This window comes from Uloborus diversus, chromosome 10 (assembly GCF_026930045.1).
Source record: "Uloborus diversus isolate 005 chromosome 10, Udiv.v.3.1, whole genome shotgun sequence".
Lineage (NCBI taxonomy): Eukaryota > Metazoa > Arthropoda > Arachnida > Araneae > Uloboridae > Uloborus > Uloborus diversus.
Window position 1 is genome coordinate 68895016 of NC_072740.1, and position 20250 is coordinate 68915265.

The following is a 20250-nucleotide window of genomic DNA, read 5'->3' on the forward strand; positions in this document are numbered from 1 at the left end:
TGCCTCTCTTTGGGTGGGAAATCATTGTTAATTTTGATGTAAACTCAAGTGGTGTTGGCGATTTTTTTTTTTTTTTTTTAAATTTGGTTTCATTTTGGCCACTGTTGGTGATATTTAGAGAGTAAACTATTGAATCACATTAAAAATGCCAATAATGGGGAAATGACATTAAATTGGAGTAAAAGGAAGTCATGTGATGCACACATCAGCTCGTTTCCATTTTGCAAAAGTATAAATAAATAGCATAGTAATAGTTCTCATATGCCAAACCATTTTCCCACACCCTACTTTTCAGATTTGGGGCTTAAGGTTGCATTGACCTTTTCGTTTAAAATGAAATTCCTTGGATAAAGTACTTATAATTAAAAAGAGGCTACTAAGTTAAAAGTTTCCTGTGGACCCGGCTACTCACTAAAATTTTTAATTTTCAATTCTGTTTAAGAAATTGAAAAATAAATAACATTTATAATAAACTAGAGGAGTAGGGGAAATTTTTGAAACCAGCTCCAATGGAAACACAGCTCCCCAGTTCTCCAGTGCTAGACTCCTGGTCTGCATCCCGGGCACTACTTATTTTTTTTTTTTTTTTAATAGCATATATAATTCTGAAAAAAAATCTAGTTACTAGCCATTCCTTTCAACTATGTTTAACATTATTAGAGAAGCAGGATTCAAACTCAACTAACTCTTTCAGGATGATTGGTAAAAATCTTATTTGAGTGTATTCTAACTTACTCAATGTCAGAATACTAATTAGCAAGCAAACTTTCAACAATTTGTTTTTGGAATCAGACAAGAATGTTAAGCAATATTTATTATTGAGTAAAAATATGGCAACGTGTATACATCTATACTAATAATATGAAGCTGTTTGTTTGAATGTGCTAATATCAGGAGCTTATGGTTTGATTTAAACATCTTTTTTTTTTGTGTGTGTGTTGAATAGACCCTTTTTGGAGGAAGGCTGTAGGCTATTTTTTTTTAATTTAGATTAACCGAAATATTTGTAATTGCAAATTAAATGTTCAATTAATTATTTAGTTCTATGAATGCCTAATAGATGGAAGGGTAAGTTAACTCATTGAGAGGGCGCTGGCTGACTGTCAATATCTGCAAGAAACCATGTTGTATGGCTCAGACGCGTGATCAGCTACGCTATCGTGGGACTGTTGTGGTCAGCAAACTGATTTTTGAATGCATTTTTTTTTCAATATTCAGGTACATAATTTGATTTTTTAGGATTTTTCTATTGGGTTTTCTTTTCTTTATTTCTTCAATCTTTGTTTTTGTTCTTATAGTTGAAAATAGTTACTTATCTAAGTAAAAAATTTGATTTGTCCTATTATTCAATTGTGATTATTCTTTATAACCTTTTTGTTATAGTACTGTTGATTTGGCAAAACATTTTAAATTGCAGAAAAAAACCCACTTCACTGGCTAAAGGGCAATGTTACAGTAATTTGACTGCTTGGTGCGTTAAGCAATTAACTATACAGTTGAAGAATTATTTTGAGTTTTTAAAACTAAAGTTAATCTTTTTATGTGTTTTGACAAATAGTTTTAAATTCTAAAGAAACTTTAATAGGTTTTTTGGAAAGGGATGTACGCATTTTAGTTGAAGAAAAATTATCATTACACATCAGAAATAGGGGCCTGGATTGTTTTAGTTCGGACTTCCTTTAGATTCTTAGCACAGGCATCACCGTGCGGGTACTGCTAGTAACCAAATAAAAAGCATTTAAAATGAGTTTTCTTGTTGGTGTGGATTGGCATACATAGAATAGACTAGATATGTTCTCATTCTGTATAAAAGAACATGAAAATTATGTCAAAAAACAGGATTTTAAGCATTCCTTCATCGTCCAACATTGTTGGTCCTGCAAGCATATTTTTGATTTTTCTTCTGCAAATAAATCAATGGTTGTTCTTCCACTTCATTAGTGAATGATTTCTCGAGCACGCCCCCTTTCCCCATAGTTTGGAAATCTTTCTTTAATAAAAATTTTTCAGTGTATGAAGTTTTTCCTAGGTACAGATGTCCTTGCTGTTTTTTGCTGACATAACCTTTCTGGTTCCGGTCACTTTCAGTCTATTTACTCATCCATGTCTTATTTTTTCTCGTTCACTTGTCCCTTGACAGACTTTGTGTTCTTTCGTTTTTCTATGCTCTGATGAAGAGGTTTGATTTTATAATCCCTAAACAGCCGAAGTTTTTTTAAACTCCTTTTAAATGCTTTTATTTGACTATGTATACACCTTGTCATATTTTTACTCATTTAATTGCATAAAGTTTTCGACTGTTTTTTTTACAAATACTTATTATGAAACACTTATGAAACTACACACTTATTTTAACAAAGTCTACTCATTTTTTTAATGAAGAATATAGCTATTGTTTTTTCTTTTCTATGACATGTCACAGATTTTATGATAGTAAAATCCATATATTATTGAACATTTCATTTCATCAATATTGTCTGCAGTTTTTCCATGGTTTTTTTTTTCCATTTTTTAATACTATTTTCCCATGCATTCTTAGAAATGTAATTCAACAGTAAAAAGCTACCTTTGTATTTAAAAAAAAGGAAAGAAGGTTGACTCAAAACTCAAGTTGTGTATGTGGGATACTGAAAAAGAGAATAAAAAAGGTTATACTTAAAATGATTGCTTAGATCATTTATCTCTTAGCTCATAACCTATCCATACCCTTTAATGCAAATATACACTCATGGTTAAAGTTCAAAAATATGTGCATGCTATTTCAATAGAGAGGGACATATTTTATTCTGTTACTCATGGTGAACTTTACTTCTTAGATATAATTAAAGTGCTTTAAACACTTAACAAAATCATAATTGTTTTTTTCTTTTTTTAATTTTAATATTTCCTGATTGTTAAATATTTACTGTCAAAAAAAGGCATAAAAATGGAAGCTTGAAATATAAAAATTATAAAAAAAAGAGGTTTAGAAAAGCAAGGTGACTAATTAAAAAATACAGAATAAATATTTCTTTAGTTTTTCATGTTGAATAAAGGCATTAATAAATTCTAAACAGTTTGTTCCAATTCCTTTTTTCTTTCAATCTTTAGTTTTTTTTTAAGTTTGAACAGAAGTGTAAATTGAATCCTCCAAAAAAAATAGACTCCTAAAAGTAGCTAAGTAGTGATTGCATTGCAATAGTACTTAGTAATCGCTACATTTTCAAAAAAGTATTCTTGGGAAACTACGAAAAAAAGTTTTTATGACGACTGGTAGAGACCACACAAATATAATTTCTGCTTTCCCTCCCAAAGGGCACACACGCTTTAGGCCATTACACAGATTGCCATGACGGTGGAGTGGCCCTCTGCTAAATGCTATGAATTTTCTTCCAAAAGACTCAACCAGTAAACGTTGTTGGATTTTAAATTGTTTTTTTTTCCTAATGAAATTAAAATACAGAATATCTTAAGATCTAACTGCTAGTCAAGATATAAAATACATTTGGTTTTGACTGACATTTACTGTAACTGCTAATTTCCTCTTTGAATTTAAAAGAAAAAAAGAGGATTTCTGAGAATTCTATGCAGTAAGATACAAATTAGTGAGAGTTGACTACATATAAATTGATTTGGTTTCATAAGAGGTAGCTCTTTTCCACAGCCATGAAATCCGAGAAAAGAAATGATTATCTCAAATTTAAAAAAAAAACTTTTTGACATATAAAAGTTTTCTTAACATTGGAATCTCAGTACTTTCAATATGCCTAGAACTGTGGAGTTGCTCTTTCCAACACTGGACTGTAACTTCCCATGGCAGAATTGATTCTTTCCTCTGTAAAATTTTAAAGAGACAAGCAGGATAAAAGTATATTTTAGCATTTTAGTGTAATTTAAGCAAATTTTACTTCAGTACTTTCAGTGTTAATTGCAATATTATTGATGTAATATATTTTAAGTATTTCTTAATATAGTTCTTATAAGTATTATGAGTATTTCTTTTAGGTTCTCAGTAAAGTTAATTTCTATACTTAAGGCAATATAAATTAAAAAAAAAAAAAAAAAAACTTATTATTCAGAAATTTAAATTAGCAGATTAATGTTAAATATAAATGAGACATACAGTAAAATAAAAATGAAAAAAGTCTGTCAAAAGGGCAAAAATATGCTACTAACTCTGACAAATATGATACTGCACAAAATAATGATTAAAATAGAGAAACTGTGGTATTAGAATTATTTCATGAATTTAAGTATCCCAGACTTGTACCAGGCATACTGTATCATGTCCAAATATTGTGGTTGTACTAATCTAGAAATTAATAAGTGATTGTAGTTTGATTAAAACATAACTTGTAAAAGTTGTTTTAGCATTTTTAAAAATGAATATATAACATGCAATATGTTGTGCATTTACGTTATAACCACTATTAGCTGTAGTGGAAGATTTTGTTTAGATGCCAGGGGGTGTTGTAACAAATGTCGACTGTATTATTGATTTTTAAGAATAAAAATAACTATTTCCCTCAATCCATGTTGTAATTTCCAATATCGTTAATTTTGAAGCGCATATTACACTTATTGTTCCTCTGGATAAAGCTTACTACTTTCCACTTCATAGGCATCACAGTGATTCTTTAATTTGTTGATGTTGTGCCAGCTCGGCTGGCAGTATGGGGTGTGCTGCTTCAATTTTCTGACTGTACCATAATTTGGTGTAAAGTCTGACTTCCACAGTACACACATACACCATTTACATTAAAACAACACATTAACACAAAGTAAAGACAAGAACAAGAGAAAGTACATCTATGCCTGAGCCGAGATTCAAACCCAGGCCCTCTCTGTCGAAGTCAGGCTCCTGTCCACTACCCAGTGCGAGCAGTGGGCAGTGGTTAACACACACAAGTAAAGGATTAATGCAAAACATCTTTTTCCATGCTTTGCAGATGACCCAAAATAAAAATGAGATGCCATGCAAAATGCTGCCTATGACATCATGCAGTGCTTTCAATTTCATGCCAAGTTTTTAAATTTGGCAAATTTTCTTGAGATTTTGGCAGACTTTAAGAACCTATATTTCGAAAACAAGGGGGCCAGGGCACACAATTTTTGGGTCAAAAAAAATGTGTAAATATGCTCTTTCAAATGCAAAGATTTTAATCCTTTTTCATTATTACTCAAGTCGTGTGGTTCGCTGGCAAGGACCACCCTAAGGCAATTTTTTCAAGTTTCTGAAATTACCTCTAAAGCATCTGATGTAGTTTGCTGAGCTACAACTAGGTTTCGAAATTGTTTTGCATCATTTGTTCTGGAATTAAAAAATAAATAAATAAAATAAACAGATATATTGATATAAAGTTTTAGTTTAGTTAATATATTTTTTTAAATAAACTAAAATAGCCTTTTTTAAGTGGTAATTATTAAATTTAATATGTAAATCACATTTTAAATATTTACATTTCAGGTCAGTTTATGGAAAGCTGTTAATAGCACAACTTGGGTAAGATTAGATGATGTTAAAAAAAGTAAAGAAGAAAAAAAGTCTTGATGCAAATATATTGTGATAAGAAAAACAAGAAAAAAAACCTTGCAATCTGTTAAATTTTTACTCTCATTTTTGAAAATAAAATTTCTTTATATTTTTTAATGATGCAGATTTTTTCTTTCATGAATGAAATGGCTTAATGCTATATAACAGGGTGGCAACAGATCAAGAAAAAGTCAGGGAACTTTATTGATCAGGGAATTTAGAAAAAATAATCAAAATTAAGAAAAAATTGATAAAATGAAGAAAATTTTTTTTTTTTGGGAAAATTAGGAACCTTAATTCCCTACGTATTTTCCGGCAATTATCTGTTTAAAAAACAAGTAAAATTAATGAGGTGTAATTATACTGCCGCAAATTTGTGCATCTTTTGTCCTCAACTTCTCAGTATTGAATCTTAACTTATTAACCACAGAATGAACTTCCTAAGATTGCTTCTGTGTCTGTAAAGGTGTTTAGTTTACATAGCTTGAATTTTCCTTGCACACATTCCATGTTGCATAAAATAAACAATCCTACAGACAAAGATGGAGACCTTATTAATGCCTTTGCTCCCTTGCCTTTACTCTTTGTCTTGAAGTAATTAATGTACTGTAATCACAATTTCTCAAGAAGAAATCATTTTTTAAATTAATACAAATAAAAGCTTAGAAGTTATTGCTTCTTTGCGATTTTAATTGAATGTTAAATCAAAATGTAAGAAGGCAAAACATAACATCTGATTTCCTTTCAAAAACGCTGATTCACAAAAAAAAAAACACCAGAATAAATAGAATGTAAATATAGCCACTTTTCAAAAATGACCCAAAAATAGTAAAAAAAGGATAAAACTGTACAAAATTGGTAAAATTATTTATTACAGGAGAAAAAATATTTAAAGAAATCACAAACATAACTGGCTCTTTTAGCTACAGCACAATCTAAGTGTGGCAACATTTGACACAATTCACCTTCACCACACCTATCCCTGAGTGTCTTCAGAGAGCTTTCCATCATGAACGATGCAATTTGCATCACTTGAGAAATATTTTTTGTTGTTTAAAAAAAGAGGTAGTATCGTTATGGGCAGGCACTCTTTGAATGCAGGCTCATATTTACACCAATTACACCGAAGAAAGATTGCCACCACCACATGTAACGTAAGAATGTGCATGACTAAAGGTGTGCTTCAAAAAGTAGGTTAAGATCACTTTCTGGATATCACTGTGAAGTTTTTTTAACTAAACGTTAAGAACACACAAAAAAAAAAAAAAAAAAAACAATTTCACACACCTCTTGAAAGTTTGTAGTTCAAAAAAACACCAATTTGCACAATGCAATTCATACTGCTTTCACACTACTTGAAAGAATGTTTCTAACAGCTCTCTGCTATCTTATATTAGAAAATGGTTTCATTTAAAATCCTTGTCGCCAATCTTCAGTATCTCCTACAGCCACTAAAAAGGGGTGAACTGATCGAGCAAATTGCCGAACAAACAAATTTATGTGCAGCACAGAAAATAGAAGCTGGATACACGCAGCGCTTGGCAAAGTGGACAGAAACAAGTACGTCTGAAATAAAGAGATTTTTTGGACTCGTCCTATGGATGGGATTAGTAAAATTGCCGGCCATACATCATTATTGGTCTAATGATCCTGCCTATTTGCAAACGTTTGCAAAAGCGGTCATGTCAAGGAACCGATTTGAATTATTACTAAGAATGCTACATTTTGTAGACAACAAAAAAGATAATGGTTCCAATCGTTTATATAAAATACAACCAATTATAGACATTTTGGAGACCAATTACAAAAAATATTACAATCCGACCGAGGACATATGTATTGACGAATCCTTGATTCCATTTCGTGGCCGCATTGTATTTAGGCAGTATTTAAAACAAAAGCGCCATAAATATGGAATTAAAATACAAATACAAATACAAAAGTGACGACCAGCAACAGGCTCTGGGCCCAGCTAGACTGGTCCTAGTCAATTTACAATCCCCAGTGAAGATCAATGGCCCTCTTAAAACTGTCTACTCCTTTGCTCATTACCACCTCTTCCCGTAAGCTGTTCCAAGGTTCCACTACCCTGCTAAAATAATAATTTTTCCTAATATCCATGTTAGCCTGAGATTTAAATAGCTTAAAACAATGACCCCGTGTCCTGTTTTCAGTGCTAAACTTTAGCCCCGTAACATCTTTCGTTTTAATAAATTTAAACAGCTGAATCATGTCCCCTCGGTCTCTTCTTTGCTCAAGACTGTACATTTTTAGCCTTCTAAGCCTGGAATCATAATCTAAGTGGAAAAGTCCACTTATTAGCCTTGTAGCCCGCCTTTGAACCCTTTCCAATACATTAATGTCTTTCTTAAGATAAGGAGACCAAAACTGAACAGCATACTCCAAATGGGGTCTTACCAAACTTCTATATAAGGGCAGAAGAACTTCTTTAGATTTATTTGAAATAGATCTATTGATAAACCCAAGCATCTTATTGGCTTTGTTGCTAGCAATGCTGCACTGTTGGCTAAACTTTAAGTCCTGACTTATTAGGACCCCCAGATCAGTAACTTTGAAATATTTAAGTTGTACTGTGGATCGGGATACACCTATGCTCTCCGCGTATACACAGGGAAAACTTTAGAAAAAGAAAAAACTACGCCCACTAATATTGTAATGTCTCTTTGCGAAGATTTGTTTGATAAGGGGCACACGCTCTATACGGACAACTGGTACACAAGTTTAGAATTAGCCAAAAAATTAATTAGTAAAAACACCCATTTAGTGGGAACATTACGTACAAATTGAAGAGGAAATTCGCACCAAGTGCTTTCAACAAAATTAAAACGAGGAGAAATAATAGCAAAGGAAAATAACCAGGGGATAACTATTTTGAAGTGGAAAGATAAGAAAGACATCCTAGTTCTATCGACAAAGCACTCGTCAGAAATGGTGAATGTTGAATGTCGATCAGGAGGCCAGATCAAGCCACAAATTATAGTAGACTACAACAGACAAAAGTCAGCTGTCGACTTATCCGACCAAATGAACGCCTACAACAATCCATTACGCAAGTCTCTAAAATGGTATAGAAAACTAGCTTTCGAATTGTTATTAAATACTACGGTTGTAAATAGTTACATTCTATATAAAAATATTACGAAGCAGAAAATTAGCATTACCGAATTTCGGAAAAAATTAGCAGTCCATCTTACAAGTTGTGACAAAAAAAAACTTTCCACCAAGCAGAATTGCAAGAAGATCCGGAAAAAAAAACACAAACTCGAAAGAAAATCGGGAAAAGTCTCTGAAGTTCGAAAGTACTGTAAATTATGTTATGACAAAAATGTAAGAAAAGATGGTAGAGTGATGGCAAGGAGAAAGCCCAAGCGTGTTGTAACATTTTGTGATACTTGTGAAGGAAAACCATTTTTATGTTTGCCATGTTACAATGAATCCCATTAATCCTGTAATGATACCAAATTAAGTAAATTTTAAATAAATTTTCTGTAATTCCGTAAAATAGTGCAAAATTTTATAGTTCTCATGTTACACGCTGTCAGCCACCGATGGGTGACGCGGCCTAAACGGAAAGTCTAGTGTCAGCCATCGATGGCTGACATGGCGCTCAACGTGTTAAAAATGTTAAGATACCAAGGATTAAGCGTGCCAAAAATGGGTTGTTATGGGTAAAAAGTGGCATAATGTAATGTTTTTCAATGATTAAAAATTTAATTAGGATGGACTAGATGGTTTTTGCTACTTCTGATACGATCTCTGTGAAGGACAAAAAATCTCAAAGCATACTTTTGGAGGGGGCTCAGTAATGGTTTGAGAAAGTTTTGCAATGGAAAGAAACTATACCAATACTTTTTGTGCAGGGCAGAATGAATTCTGAGAGTAATCCTCATGTACTATTTTTTTTTTTTTTTCAATCAAAATCACCGTTAGTTACGAGTGTTAATTATTTGTTTTAGCAGAATAATGGCTAATTACATGTTTCTCAAACCTTGAAATCATTGCTTGATGCTTATTTCATGAAATTACTGTAATAGCCCAATAAAAGGCTTGATCTAAGTTTAATTTAAACATAGAGAGCCCCCCCCCCCCCCTCCTTCCCCAACCTATAAGCTTAGAAATTCTGTCTGGGAAAAAAAGTTGTCAAAATATAACGAAATTTATTTATCACATGTTTTTCCTTTTGAAGAAACTCTTAGTTGTTGGGCTACTTGCCCTGCAAATCTTACATTGCGTTGTTTCACTGTGCAAAAAGTGTGTGTCCAAAAATTCAAGGTAAAATGCGTCACATAGTTCTTTAACAGCATTGTCCTGCAAGCTCCAATGCCTTCATTCTTTCTTGATCCCCGTCCACGAGTTGGGGGTCAATGGAGTAGACTGCACCATTGAACATTTTAGCAGGGGGAGGGTTAGTGTATTTTTTTAAAATGTATTTTGGTTGGGATTCTCTACCGGGAGGGGGGAGAGGATATTTCATAGCATTTGAGGAGCATTCGCCTTCGCTCTCTTGGTGGGGGGATGTACCATGTGCACCCCTGTTTAAGTAATCTGATTTCGAAAGGAGTTGGATCAGGTTGGAAAGACTTTTGCTACCTGTTCTTTCACGTACATTCGTCAAAACCGCAAGAAAAGAAAAGGTGATTCTGTTGCTTATATCTCTTTAGTTGGGTTTTCATTCATTAATGGGGGACGAGGCTATTTCTACTCTGATTAGTTGACCATTTGGAGAGGTTTCACAGTAATTCACGATGCATAGCAGTACACCAAAATTAAGTTTTGACTGTGTTTTGTAATTACTTGCACTTACTAATATATTGAAGATAGCACATTAAAATCAGAGGTGCTTCATCCCCTCTCTCGTGCTGAATGGCATTCCTGGCGGGGTGGTAAGTACTCTCGATATTTTATGTGTAGATGGCTAATAATAAGCTAATATAAATAATTCTCCCCACTTTTCTTCCCTTTTTTTCGTTCTTTTTAAATTGTTCGTAGGATTTTATGTACTTATTTTACTAATCATAAAAAGTTAATGATCGTGTTGCAGCAGTCAATGAAGTCGTTGAACTGTTATGTTGTAGAAAAGTTGGACTGAATTTCATAATCGACGTGTTAAATTTTAAACAGAGACTATAAAAGATCAAATGCTATAGTTTGCAATAAATTAAAGTAATACTGGAGTTACACTAACACTTTTTTTTTTTTTTTTGCATAGCATTTTTTTCACTTACTGAATAAATCATATGAAGTTCAAGTAAGTGCTCAATGAAGAGGAATGTTTTGATGAATGAGATTTTAGCACAAACACCAAATTTTGGGCAATTATCGTTTTTTTCCTGCAAGATTAGCAAAATGGTAGTGCCAAAAATATATTATGATTGTTGAATCCTGGCCTGCCAAACTATAATGACAGTCAATTTGGAGTGAAAAAGAGCGGCGAGGTACTATTGCAAAGTGAGCCGAATAACTGCTTGCAGTTCTAGGGGGTTGGTGAGCTATAACGAGGGAAGGGCGGTAGAACAAACTGACCAAAAATAGATTTTTTTTAATTTTAAATAAATTACATTTGTTTTCATTAAATCATACCTTTACTTTATGAACAAAAAACACTCATAAAAAAGTTTGATCTAGACTGAAGAGTTGAAAACTTTTATCTGGAATATAGTTTAAGCCTTAATTTGCACGGGTAATTTTCTTTGCTTGGTAAAATCAATGAAAAAAAGAGAAAAAAAAGAAGAAAATACATTCTTATATATACAGGGTGTTCCATTTAAACCTGCAAGACCTTTATTTTCGCAACCGTTAGCCCTAAAAGTATGCAGTCGGACCTCCATATATCAAAGTAGCAAATTGCCGGAAAAAAATTCGATACATAGAAACAATCTTATTTTATCATAAAAATTTCCTAAAACATTAAAATTAAAGCTAATTTCCGTGTATGAAACCAAATTTTTAATTTATACGAGCATCGGATTAAATGAAAATTAATAGTTAAAAAATTACAGAAATTATTTTTTTGCACCTTCATACATCATCATTCTTTGGTAATTCAACTTTATCCGCAAGATTAGTCGATTTTTGTTTTGACAATGTAATCAAGAGAAAAGTAAAAAATCAATCTACTTAACTTGAATGATTTTTGCTGAATCTAAAAAGACTAGGAATGATAATCAACAGACAAAAGGGATAACTTGAAACCGATTTTACAGTGTTACTGGTTACAACTAAGATTTGAAATGAACTTGGGGATAGAGACTCCTTTTGAGTTTCGTAGCAACCTTTAGTGAACATAATTTGATCCCTAACCTTCATTTTTCATGAGACAAACAGTCTAAAATGTAAAAAAAATCTACGAACGTCTCGAAAAAATTTTGATATATAGAGATTTTTTCAATATATAGAAACAATTTTTCTATGTAATGAACATAGAAATTTGCTAGGGTTTCGATATATAGAAAATTTCGATATGTGGAAGTTCGATATATGAAGGTTCGACTGTACTTCTAATTGCAAAAATGTTCAAAATCAGATACAGAGTTAAGATATTGAAAGTTTGAAGCAAAAATAAAAATGAGTCGAAAAATACGAAATTTAACTTTTTATACAGGCTCTAGGTTTCCTAACTAATCTTTTGAGAAATAATCTCCATTGAAAACTATTACTGACACAAAAAAAACTTGACATTTGTGCAACCAAAACTCAAGAAGATATTTCAATTCAAAATTTTAAGGGTCCATACTAAAGATGAGATTGGAGCTTATCGCTCCTTCAGGAGAATGACAGGCCGTCATAGTAAGAGAATAATGTATTCATATTTTTCATTGCTATTCTAAAATAAATGCAAATGTTATGCCAGTATATGCAAAAACGCAGTACAAAACCTCGAACAATTTAAAAAACCACTCTACGCACACATATAATTTTAAATACTTGTTAACTGCTTTTCCCTTCAAAAGGTGTTATTGATGGTGAGTGAAAAGTGGTGTAAGTCACAAAACGCTGCATTTCATTTCTCAGTGAATATTGGTCGTACTTACTTCAAACTTTTTGTGTTGAAGCCCGTATAAAAAGTTAATTTTTTTTTTTTTTTGACTAATTTTTATTTTGCCTTCAAACTTTTAATATGCTAACTCTGCATTTGATTTTGAACAATTTGGCAATTGGAAGTGTGCATCTAGGACTACGGTTGCGAAATTAAAGGTCTTGCGGGTTAAAACGGAACACCCTGTATAATAACGAACAATTGAGTAACGCTGAGGTCACCAACAATGAAACTTGCGCCAGGGCATGATAGTTTGATAATATTTTCGGCAACGTTTGACATGCAGGGAAATGCTTTAATTTTGACAAGGCTGAACTAGATCCGGTAACTTAACTTTTTTACTGGTAAGACAGTCTTTTTAAGGGAGTGAAGAATCGAAAAAGTAGGCGAAAATGAACGCTATCCACTGGGGAAATTAGGGTTAATTCACTAGAGTGAGGGTTGAAATTTCAACTATCAATATGTCACCAAACAGGCAATGGCTTCATTCAAGTGTAGAGGCAATTTTCACCCGTCATACTTTAACTGACTGGTGGTTTTCTAGTAAATATTTATTTAATAGACAAGGGTTTTTTTTATTAAAAAAATAAATCAAACCACTTAAAATTCCACTTTTAATTTCTTTAGATACGCCTTTTGTGAAAAGTTTACTGAAGTCCTCCGCAAAACTCACTGGCAAGGATGGTCACCTCCAGTTACATTCAAATAATCATCATCATAAAGATGCTGTAGAAGCAGAAGATTTTCTCTGCAACTATAATTGCAGTAACTCATATGTAGCAGATTTAATCTGCACTCGACGCACAAAGCAAGCAAAGGAAAACAGGACTAAATTGAGAAGTGTTTTGGAAACTATCGTTGTGTGTGGTCGTGAAAATATTTCGCTTGGAGGACACAGAGATGATGGGAGAATCGTTGATCATGAAACAAATGCTATTTCTTACGAAAATGAAGGCAACTTCAGAGCCTTGCTCAGATTTTGCATGTCAGCTGAGGAAAAATATTGGAAGACCATTTATGAAAAGCATCATCGAATGCCATGTACACCAGTAAGACAAATACAAAATGAAATTATCAACTGCTGTATGGAAGGAACAATTCAAGAAACATTAATTGATAGGATAAGTCAAATCAGGTATGTTTAGCATCATTTTTGGCGAGACCACTGATATGTCTCACGTATAGCAAATTAGTCTTTTTTTCCTTCGGTATTTACATGAGCAACAAATCAGAGAAAACCTTTTGTTTTGTCGATGCCTATGAATCTATTCGTAGTGAAGATACTGAAGACGGGGAAGAGCAACTTGCTGGTGTAGCTCTAGGTCATGTTATTGAAGATGTTTTGAAATCTACCTCTTTGGATGTATTGAAATGTGTCAGTATTGGCTCAGATAATTGCACTGTTATGACATCTAAGAATCCAGAAAAGCTTGGAGCTGTGGCAACGATTCAGCTCAATGCCACAAATGCTATGAAATGTCCGTGCTTCTGCTTTCTTGAACAATTCTCTTGAAAAAACTTGCAAAGTGGTACCGTGCAGAAACGCTGTAGGAACAATGAAAAAAGTTATTTCCTTTTCAAAAGCTTTAGCAAAAAGAACAGGAATATTTGATACATTTCTATATTCGGCATTCAAGATTTTTTTTTTTTTTGTACTAGATGTTATAAGTATGATGGCCCCTTGCAATTTCGGATCAAACTCAAGAAAACTGTCCGAGCACTTGAACAAATAACAACCTGGACAGATAAAAATGCAGCGTCAGAAGTTTTTTGTCTCAAAGTGGCTCTGCAAAATAGCGAGTTTATATTCGCAGTTATCGCCCAGGGACGTAACTAGAGGGGGGCAGACGGGGCGCGCGCCCCGGGCGCCAGATTTTGGGGGCGTAAACTGACTAAATAAATGCTTAAATTTTATTTTAAAAATAGGACAAGTTATTAGAAGCCACCCCGCCAAAAAAAAAAAAAAAAAAATACGCTGTGCAGATACTGGCAGAAAGTTTGCATGGTTTAATGTGGATAAAGAGTGGGAAGGATAGACAGAGAGAGAGAGAGTAGGAGGGCGCAGTTAATAGCATGAATGTGTTTTCTCAAAGTGAATACTTGTTATATCTTATCTAAGAATTTTCCTCTCGGAGGAGGAATATGGGAGCTAAGCTGAGGGAAGTACACGGCAATACAAAACAGTGGAAATGCTCAAATATCCTTTTCCTACGATTAAACATTATAAAGCTGTCAACATGATGTCTTCCTCTCAGCTTTTACAATGACGAGAACTTGTTTACCCCACCCCAAGGACCTAAGGGAAAATCGTTACACTGCTCCCTTGGCCGTAGCCCATGGCTTTGGAATTGGAGCCACTATCTTTATCCAACAGAACCATATTCTCTAAAGAGTATCTTTTCTAGCTCATACCACAAACTTTTTTTTCTGCTTTTTACTCCGTTCTCAGGATATTTTTTGCTCATCTTGTATAGTTTTAAATCAATTTTAAGATGTGTCGAAAAAAAAACTATTTGAAGCTGAATTCAGAAAGAGAGCGAAAGACCACGAAAAAGAGGCCCCTAACAATCTTCATCTTATTTATCATCGTGGTTAAATGCTAAAGAAGTTAGGAGAGTAGGTAAGGCATTGTCTACATAATTTGAATGATGTAATACAAATTTGTTGAATTTTATAATTTTTCTCATTCTTGGGGAAAAAAAATCTCGCAGTATAATAATGGAGATTCAATTTAAAGTTCGGGAGGCTGCCAATTTTTCTTTAGAAAATACTAGGGTTATTTTGAGGATAAATTGAACTAAAACGATAAATTTTCGACTTAGTTTCAATATATTTTTTCCACCCACACAATATTTTAAATATGCTCAAATCATCAACAACAATCAATGTGTCAGAAATCAGCTATTATTTACGGCTCTAAACTTGAATTTTTCTTTCGTATTTTTGATGCATATTTATGATTACAGTAGAACCTCGTTTATCTTGCCCCCGTTTATCCAGATCTCCGGCTTATCCAGATCAAATTTTTTAAGTTAAAAAATATATTCACTGAAAAGATATATAATTCTAAATTATGATAGCTGGAACGAAACTCTAAATGTACCAAATATTTGCTTTTTATTCTGATTAAATACACAACTCCTGCATAGGACGTGCAATAAATTATAGTCATCTAATAAACAACATGGCATATTTGGAGTGTCACTCTTACATCACAGCAGCTGAACTATAAATGATTAAGTGTTTGCGAGCAACAATCCTATGTAATTTTGTTACAGCGTTTTTTGCTGTTATAAAAGATCCCACTAGTTCGGAAAAATGAAGTTGTACTGTAAATGAAAATAACCTGAACGGAAGCGCACTGAAAACATATAATATTTAACATTTTTAAGATATGTGTTTTTTTTTTTTTTTTTTTTTTTAAGGTTAACAGAAACAGTTTTGATCTCAAGCACATTAGGTTTCTGTTTTTCTAATAACTGTTTCTCAGATGTATACTATATACCAAAGTTGGGGGACGTGCGTCCTTTATAAAAATTAGCTCTTGTAATAATTAATATTTAACTGTACAGATTGCGAAAATTTAAAATGTGTTGCACATAAAATTCTTAAGGTAGAGTTTAAATAAGATAATCAGTCCTTTTGAACTACAGTAAGATGTCAGCTTAAAGTCAGGATAAGCCAAGTATAGTAATATTCAATTAATTTCAAGTAAGAAACAAAAACAAATAACCTACTAATTTTTTTTTATCGGATTTAAAATTATTTCACGCATTATTGCGATATGTTGCTCTTTTGTAGTTGAATATTGTTATTTTTCTTGCGTATTTCTTCATAGTAGTATATTAAAATACTGAAAAATAATTAATTGAAAATCTTTGTTTTATTGAAGTTATAATTTTTGAATTATTTTTTTAAAGCAATATTGCAACAAGTTGTGAATTACTCTCTTGTGGAAAAGTCAAAAAAATTTTTCTTGAATAACTTCGTATGTAAAAGAATAAATAAAATACTTAATGATTTTTACCCCTTATCGCTATTTTTAAAAAAGCAATACAGTGAAAAAACTATATAAAAACTTATAATTACGTAAAAGTCTCATTTACAAGGCTTATGGCATTATAGGCAGCGGACTCCTTTATCACTGCCTAGTTCAAATATGGCTTCCAGTGGTGAAACGGTTCGAAAATGATACCAAATGGAATGTTATCTATTTGTTCTACTGGTTAAAGAGTAATCACGGTGTAACGGAAAGTTACATTACAAGACATGTATAAATTGCAAATGCATTTTGTGTAAAATTCGTCCTTGGCTCATATGAGGCAGTGAGAAGCAAAGGGATGTAAGTGGACATTTTCAAGTTTTGAGTAAAAAGCGTATAACCTAGTTAGGCTTTCATTAATTTTTTTTCTAAATCATGCTGTACAGCAGCACCTACCAGGGTTACTAGTACTATTAGTACAGTAAAATTAGGTCAAAAAATGGCCAAACCCAAACATCCAAAAAAAAAAAAGATGAAACCTGTTGCAAATTACTTCTTACCCTTCCAGCAAGAAGGGGTAAAAAGTCCCAGCATTTTGCGCGTCGGGTTTTGGGGGGAAGGGGGGGGGGACGAAATAATCCTCTATTTAAATAAAAATAATTTCTATTACTTAAAAAAAATTCTCAAACCTCGCAGAAACCACTCTGTAATAGTAATTAACAGGGGTGCACAGGCCGGGGGGGAAATGGGGGGGGGGGGGGTCCATGGAGCAGCTTTGCGTCATTGGAATTTTTAAGGCAGTTTTTTCAAGGGGTATTTCTTTCTTTATTGATGACTTTTATTCGAAATGGGTACTCCGTCACACTTGAGGGGTGCGCCATCGCTTTAAGGGGGGGGGGGGACATGAATTTACATTCTAAAATCAACTATTGCAGTGAAGTTCACGAAAAAATTTCCCTGGCTTAAACTTTTCCGAAGTACAAAATGCCTCACAATGATATGGAAATGTCAGAATGGTAATTCTAAAAGATCTAAGCAAGCTCAGTAACCAAATTATTTGTGACTGGAGTTATTAAACTGTTTAGAGCGCTGGAAAACAAAATTCCTGTGCAGCATAAAAAAAGTCCAAATTGACCAAAGTTTCCCTACTTCTTCTTGATTAACTTACTTCAGTTTTTCTACAATCTTTTGCCATCACCGTAAGGGGGGACAAACCGGAATTGCCAATAGTGAGACGGGCAATGCTGCAATTCTGCACCCTCTAAGTCGGTGGGGGTTCTCATTTGCAAACACCAAGCTACCTCTCTTTTACGAAGTTCGTTATGTGAATTATGCTAAATATGCGGACATATACTTGCAACACTATCTGAAACTTTTGAGTACATTATGCGATAAAAAAAAAAAATTGATCACATCAAACATCAGCTAAACATCAGCTATCCAACGATCTAACGTAATGACAAATTCAGGTGGTCTAGAACCTGTAGTGATTCAACGATAGAACAAATCTTGATGAGAGCAATGAGCAATACAACAATAGAATGCTAAATATTTACACCTTTGTGTCTCCCAGTTTGGAAATCACAATCCGTTTCTATAAAGCCCCCAGAAGCTCTTCTCTCAAGTTGGTAGTGGTATTGCTCGTTGATGATAAGGTGAGCTGCGATGAGACATTTAACGTTCGGGTAGTAACATCAAAAGATATTGAAGGCAAACAATTTTGTGGCATTTCTTTGTAAAGGAGGTAAGCAGTTATGTCTTTAGCTTCTGTCACGAGAGTAGTTACTATCTGTAAAGATGTGTAAGCCCAAACCATCTTTTACACCGAATGGTATGAACAGTAAAGATGGAATAGCAAATTGCTAAAAACTTCTGGTACGAGTTATGCACTGATCCTCCATCAGTATTCGATGAATTTGGTTTCAGAAAGAAAGAAATCCTATATCGTTATAGTACTATTATCTGAAGCAAAAGGTTCATCCAACATCACAGAACGAACAGCTGGTGTCATATATGAGGCAGCGAGAAGCAAAGGGTGTAAGTGGACATTTTCAAGTTTTGAAGATAAGATCCTAGGTAGGCTTTCATTGATTTTCTTTTCTAAATCATGTTGTATAGAAGCAACTACCAGGTCTACTAGTACCATTTCTTGCCCCAAGATAGAGGAGAGGTTCACCGATCATTTGTACTGGTTATCTCCAAATTTTTAATTTTTGCCACCACCCTTTGCTTCTCACTGCCTCATATGTAATAGATGGAAGGTACCTGCTTGATCATATTTTTGGTAATGATATGTAAGCATCATGGAAATATGCCAGCAATGCAGTGTATAGATCACTTGTAAGTATGGGAAAGCTAGTGTCATTTTTGATGGGTGCAAAGAAAGCACCACAGAAATATAATCTGCGTCCTATTACAACAGTCAAGCGTTTTGCTCTAGAAGACTTTCTGCGTCTCAATCTTGTGCTTGCTCTGAGGGATTCATTGGATATAGTGAATGTTTGAAAAGTCTGAAAGTGGACTGAAGTGCTCAATTATATGCACAAACTGTGTTAGACATAGCTGCAACAATAACGATTTTGCTGAGGATCTAAATTCCAAAAAACATCTTGATAACGAAGACTTTTTGTTATAAGATTAGGAGGAATCATTTGAAAGTAAAAAACAGTTCAGCGTTATTTTTCTGGCCATTTAATCAAATGTGCACCATCAGAGGGGGTGGGGGGGAGGATAATATTTTAGTATATAATTTCGTTTTGGGACGTGAGCTACTGTTCTTATGGGTTGGACAGTCCTGATTTAATGCCTTTTAGATTTGCATGAAATAATACTTCTACTTGAAATAAAAGGTGGGGGGGGGGGGGTGAGGATTTATTTTATTTGGCAGGAGGGTTGCTGTAGCTTTGAGAGGAGGTGCACTATCGCTCTTGGAGGATGGACACACTTGATTTCTAACAATTTTCTTAGCATAAAATAATGTTTCCATATGAAATGTATGGGGAGGGGTTCGGGGGTACTGCTTCGTTTTACGGGGATAGGGGGGGCTCTGTAGCATTGGTGGGTTATGTCATCCCTCATGGGGGTCAAACACCTTTAATTTCATGCTTTTAAATTTAGTATAACATAATATTCTCACTTTAAATTTGCTCTAAAAATTCTGGAAAAATACCCTAAACATCAATTTTTAGATGCCCCCCATTCCAAAACCCGACGCACTATGGGGTGGGACTTTTTACCTGTTCTTATTGGGAGGGTAATAAACAATTTGCACCAGGTTTAGCTTTTTTTTTTTTTTGGATGTTTGGGTCTGACCCCTATTTTTACTGTACTATATCTCTTGCCCCAAGACAGAGGAAGGGTTCGCCTACTGTATGTAATGGTTATCTCCAAATTTTTAATTTTGCCACTTGCATCTCTTTGCTTCTCACTGCCTCAAATGCAATAGTCTCCTCCGTGATTCTGCTCCATTTGCATTGAAATTTGATAGTTAGAATTAAATTTAAGATTTATTTAAGATCTTAATTTTGGGTTCAAGTTCTTGTTTATTGTATATAGTTTACCATGTGGTGCGTTTAGCCCAATATGATATTCTGTCGTGCATATACTGGAGCTTAAACACCCTCTTTTTAATTTGCAGTTTAGTTTTTTGGTCTTTTGACCATACTTATTGAATCCTTCACGGCCGATGAGCTCTTGATT

General features: G+C 33.6%; 1 protein-coding gene across 2 annotated transcripts in view; it reads left to right on the top strand.

The window, feature by feature from the left end:
- LOC129231224 (protein SEC13 homolog) overlaps positions 1-5632 on the top strand; it is a 41601-nt gene extending 35969 nt beyond the window's left edge. For both annotated transcript variants that reach the window (XM_054865486.1, XM_054865485.1), the window contains one exon: positions 5447-5632. In XM_054865486.1, the coding sequence (XP_054721461.1) occupies positions 5447-5530 (84 nt within the window). In that variant the 3' untranslated portion in view covers positions 5531-5632. The remainder of the gene's footprint in view (positions 1-5446) is intronic.
- Positions 5633-20250: the final 14618 nt, after the last annotated feature.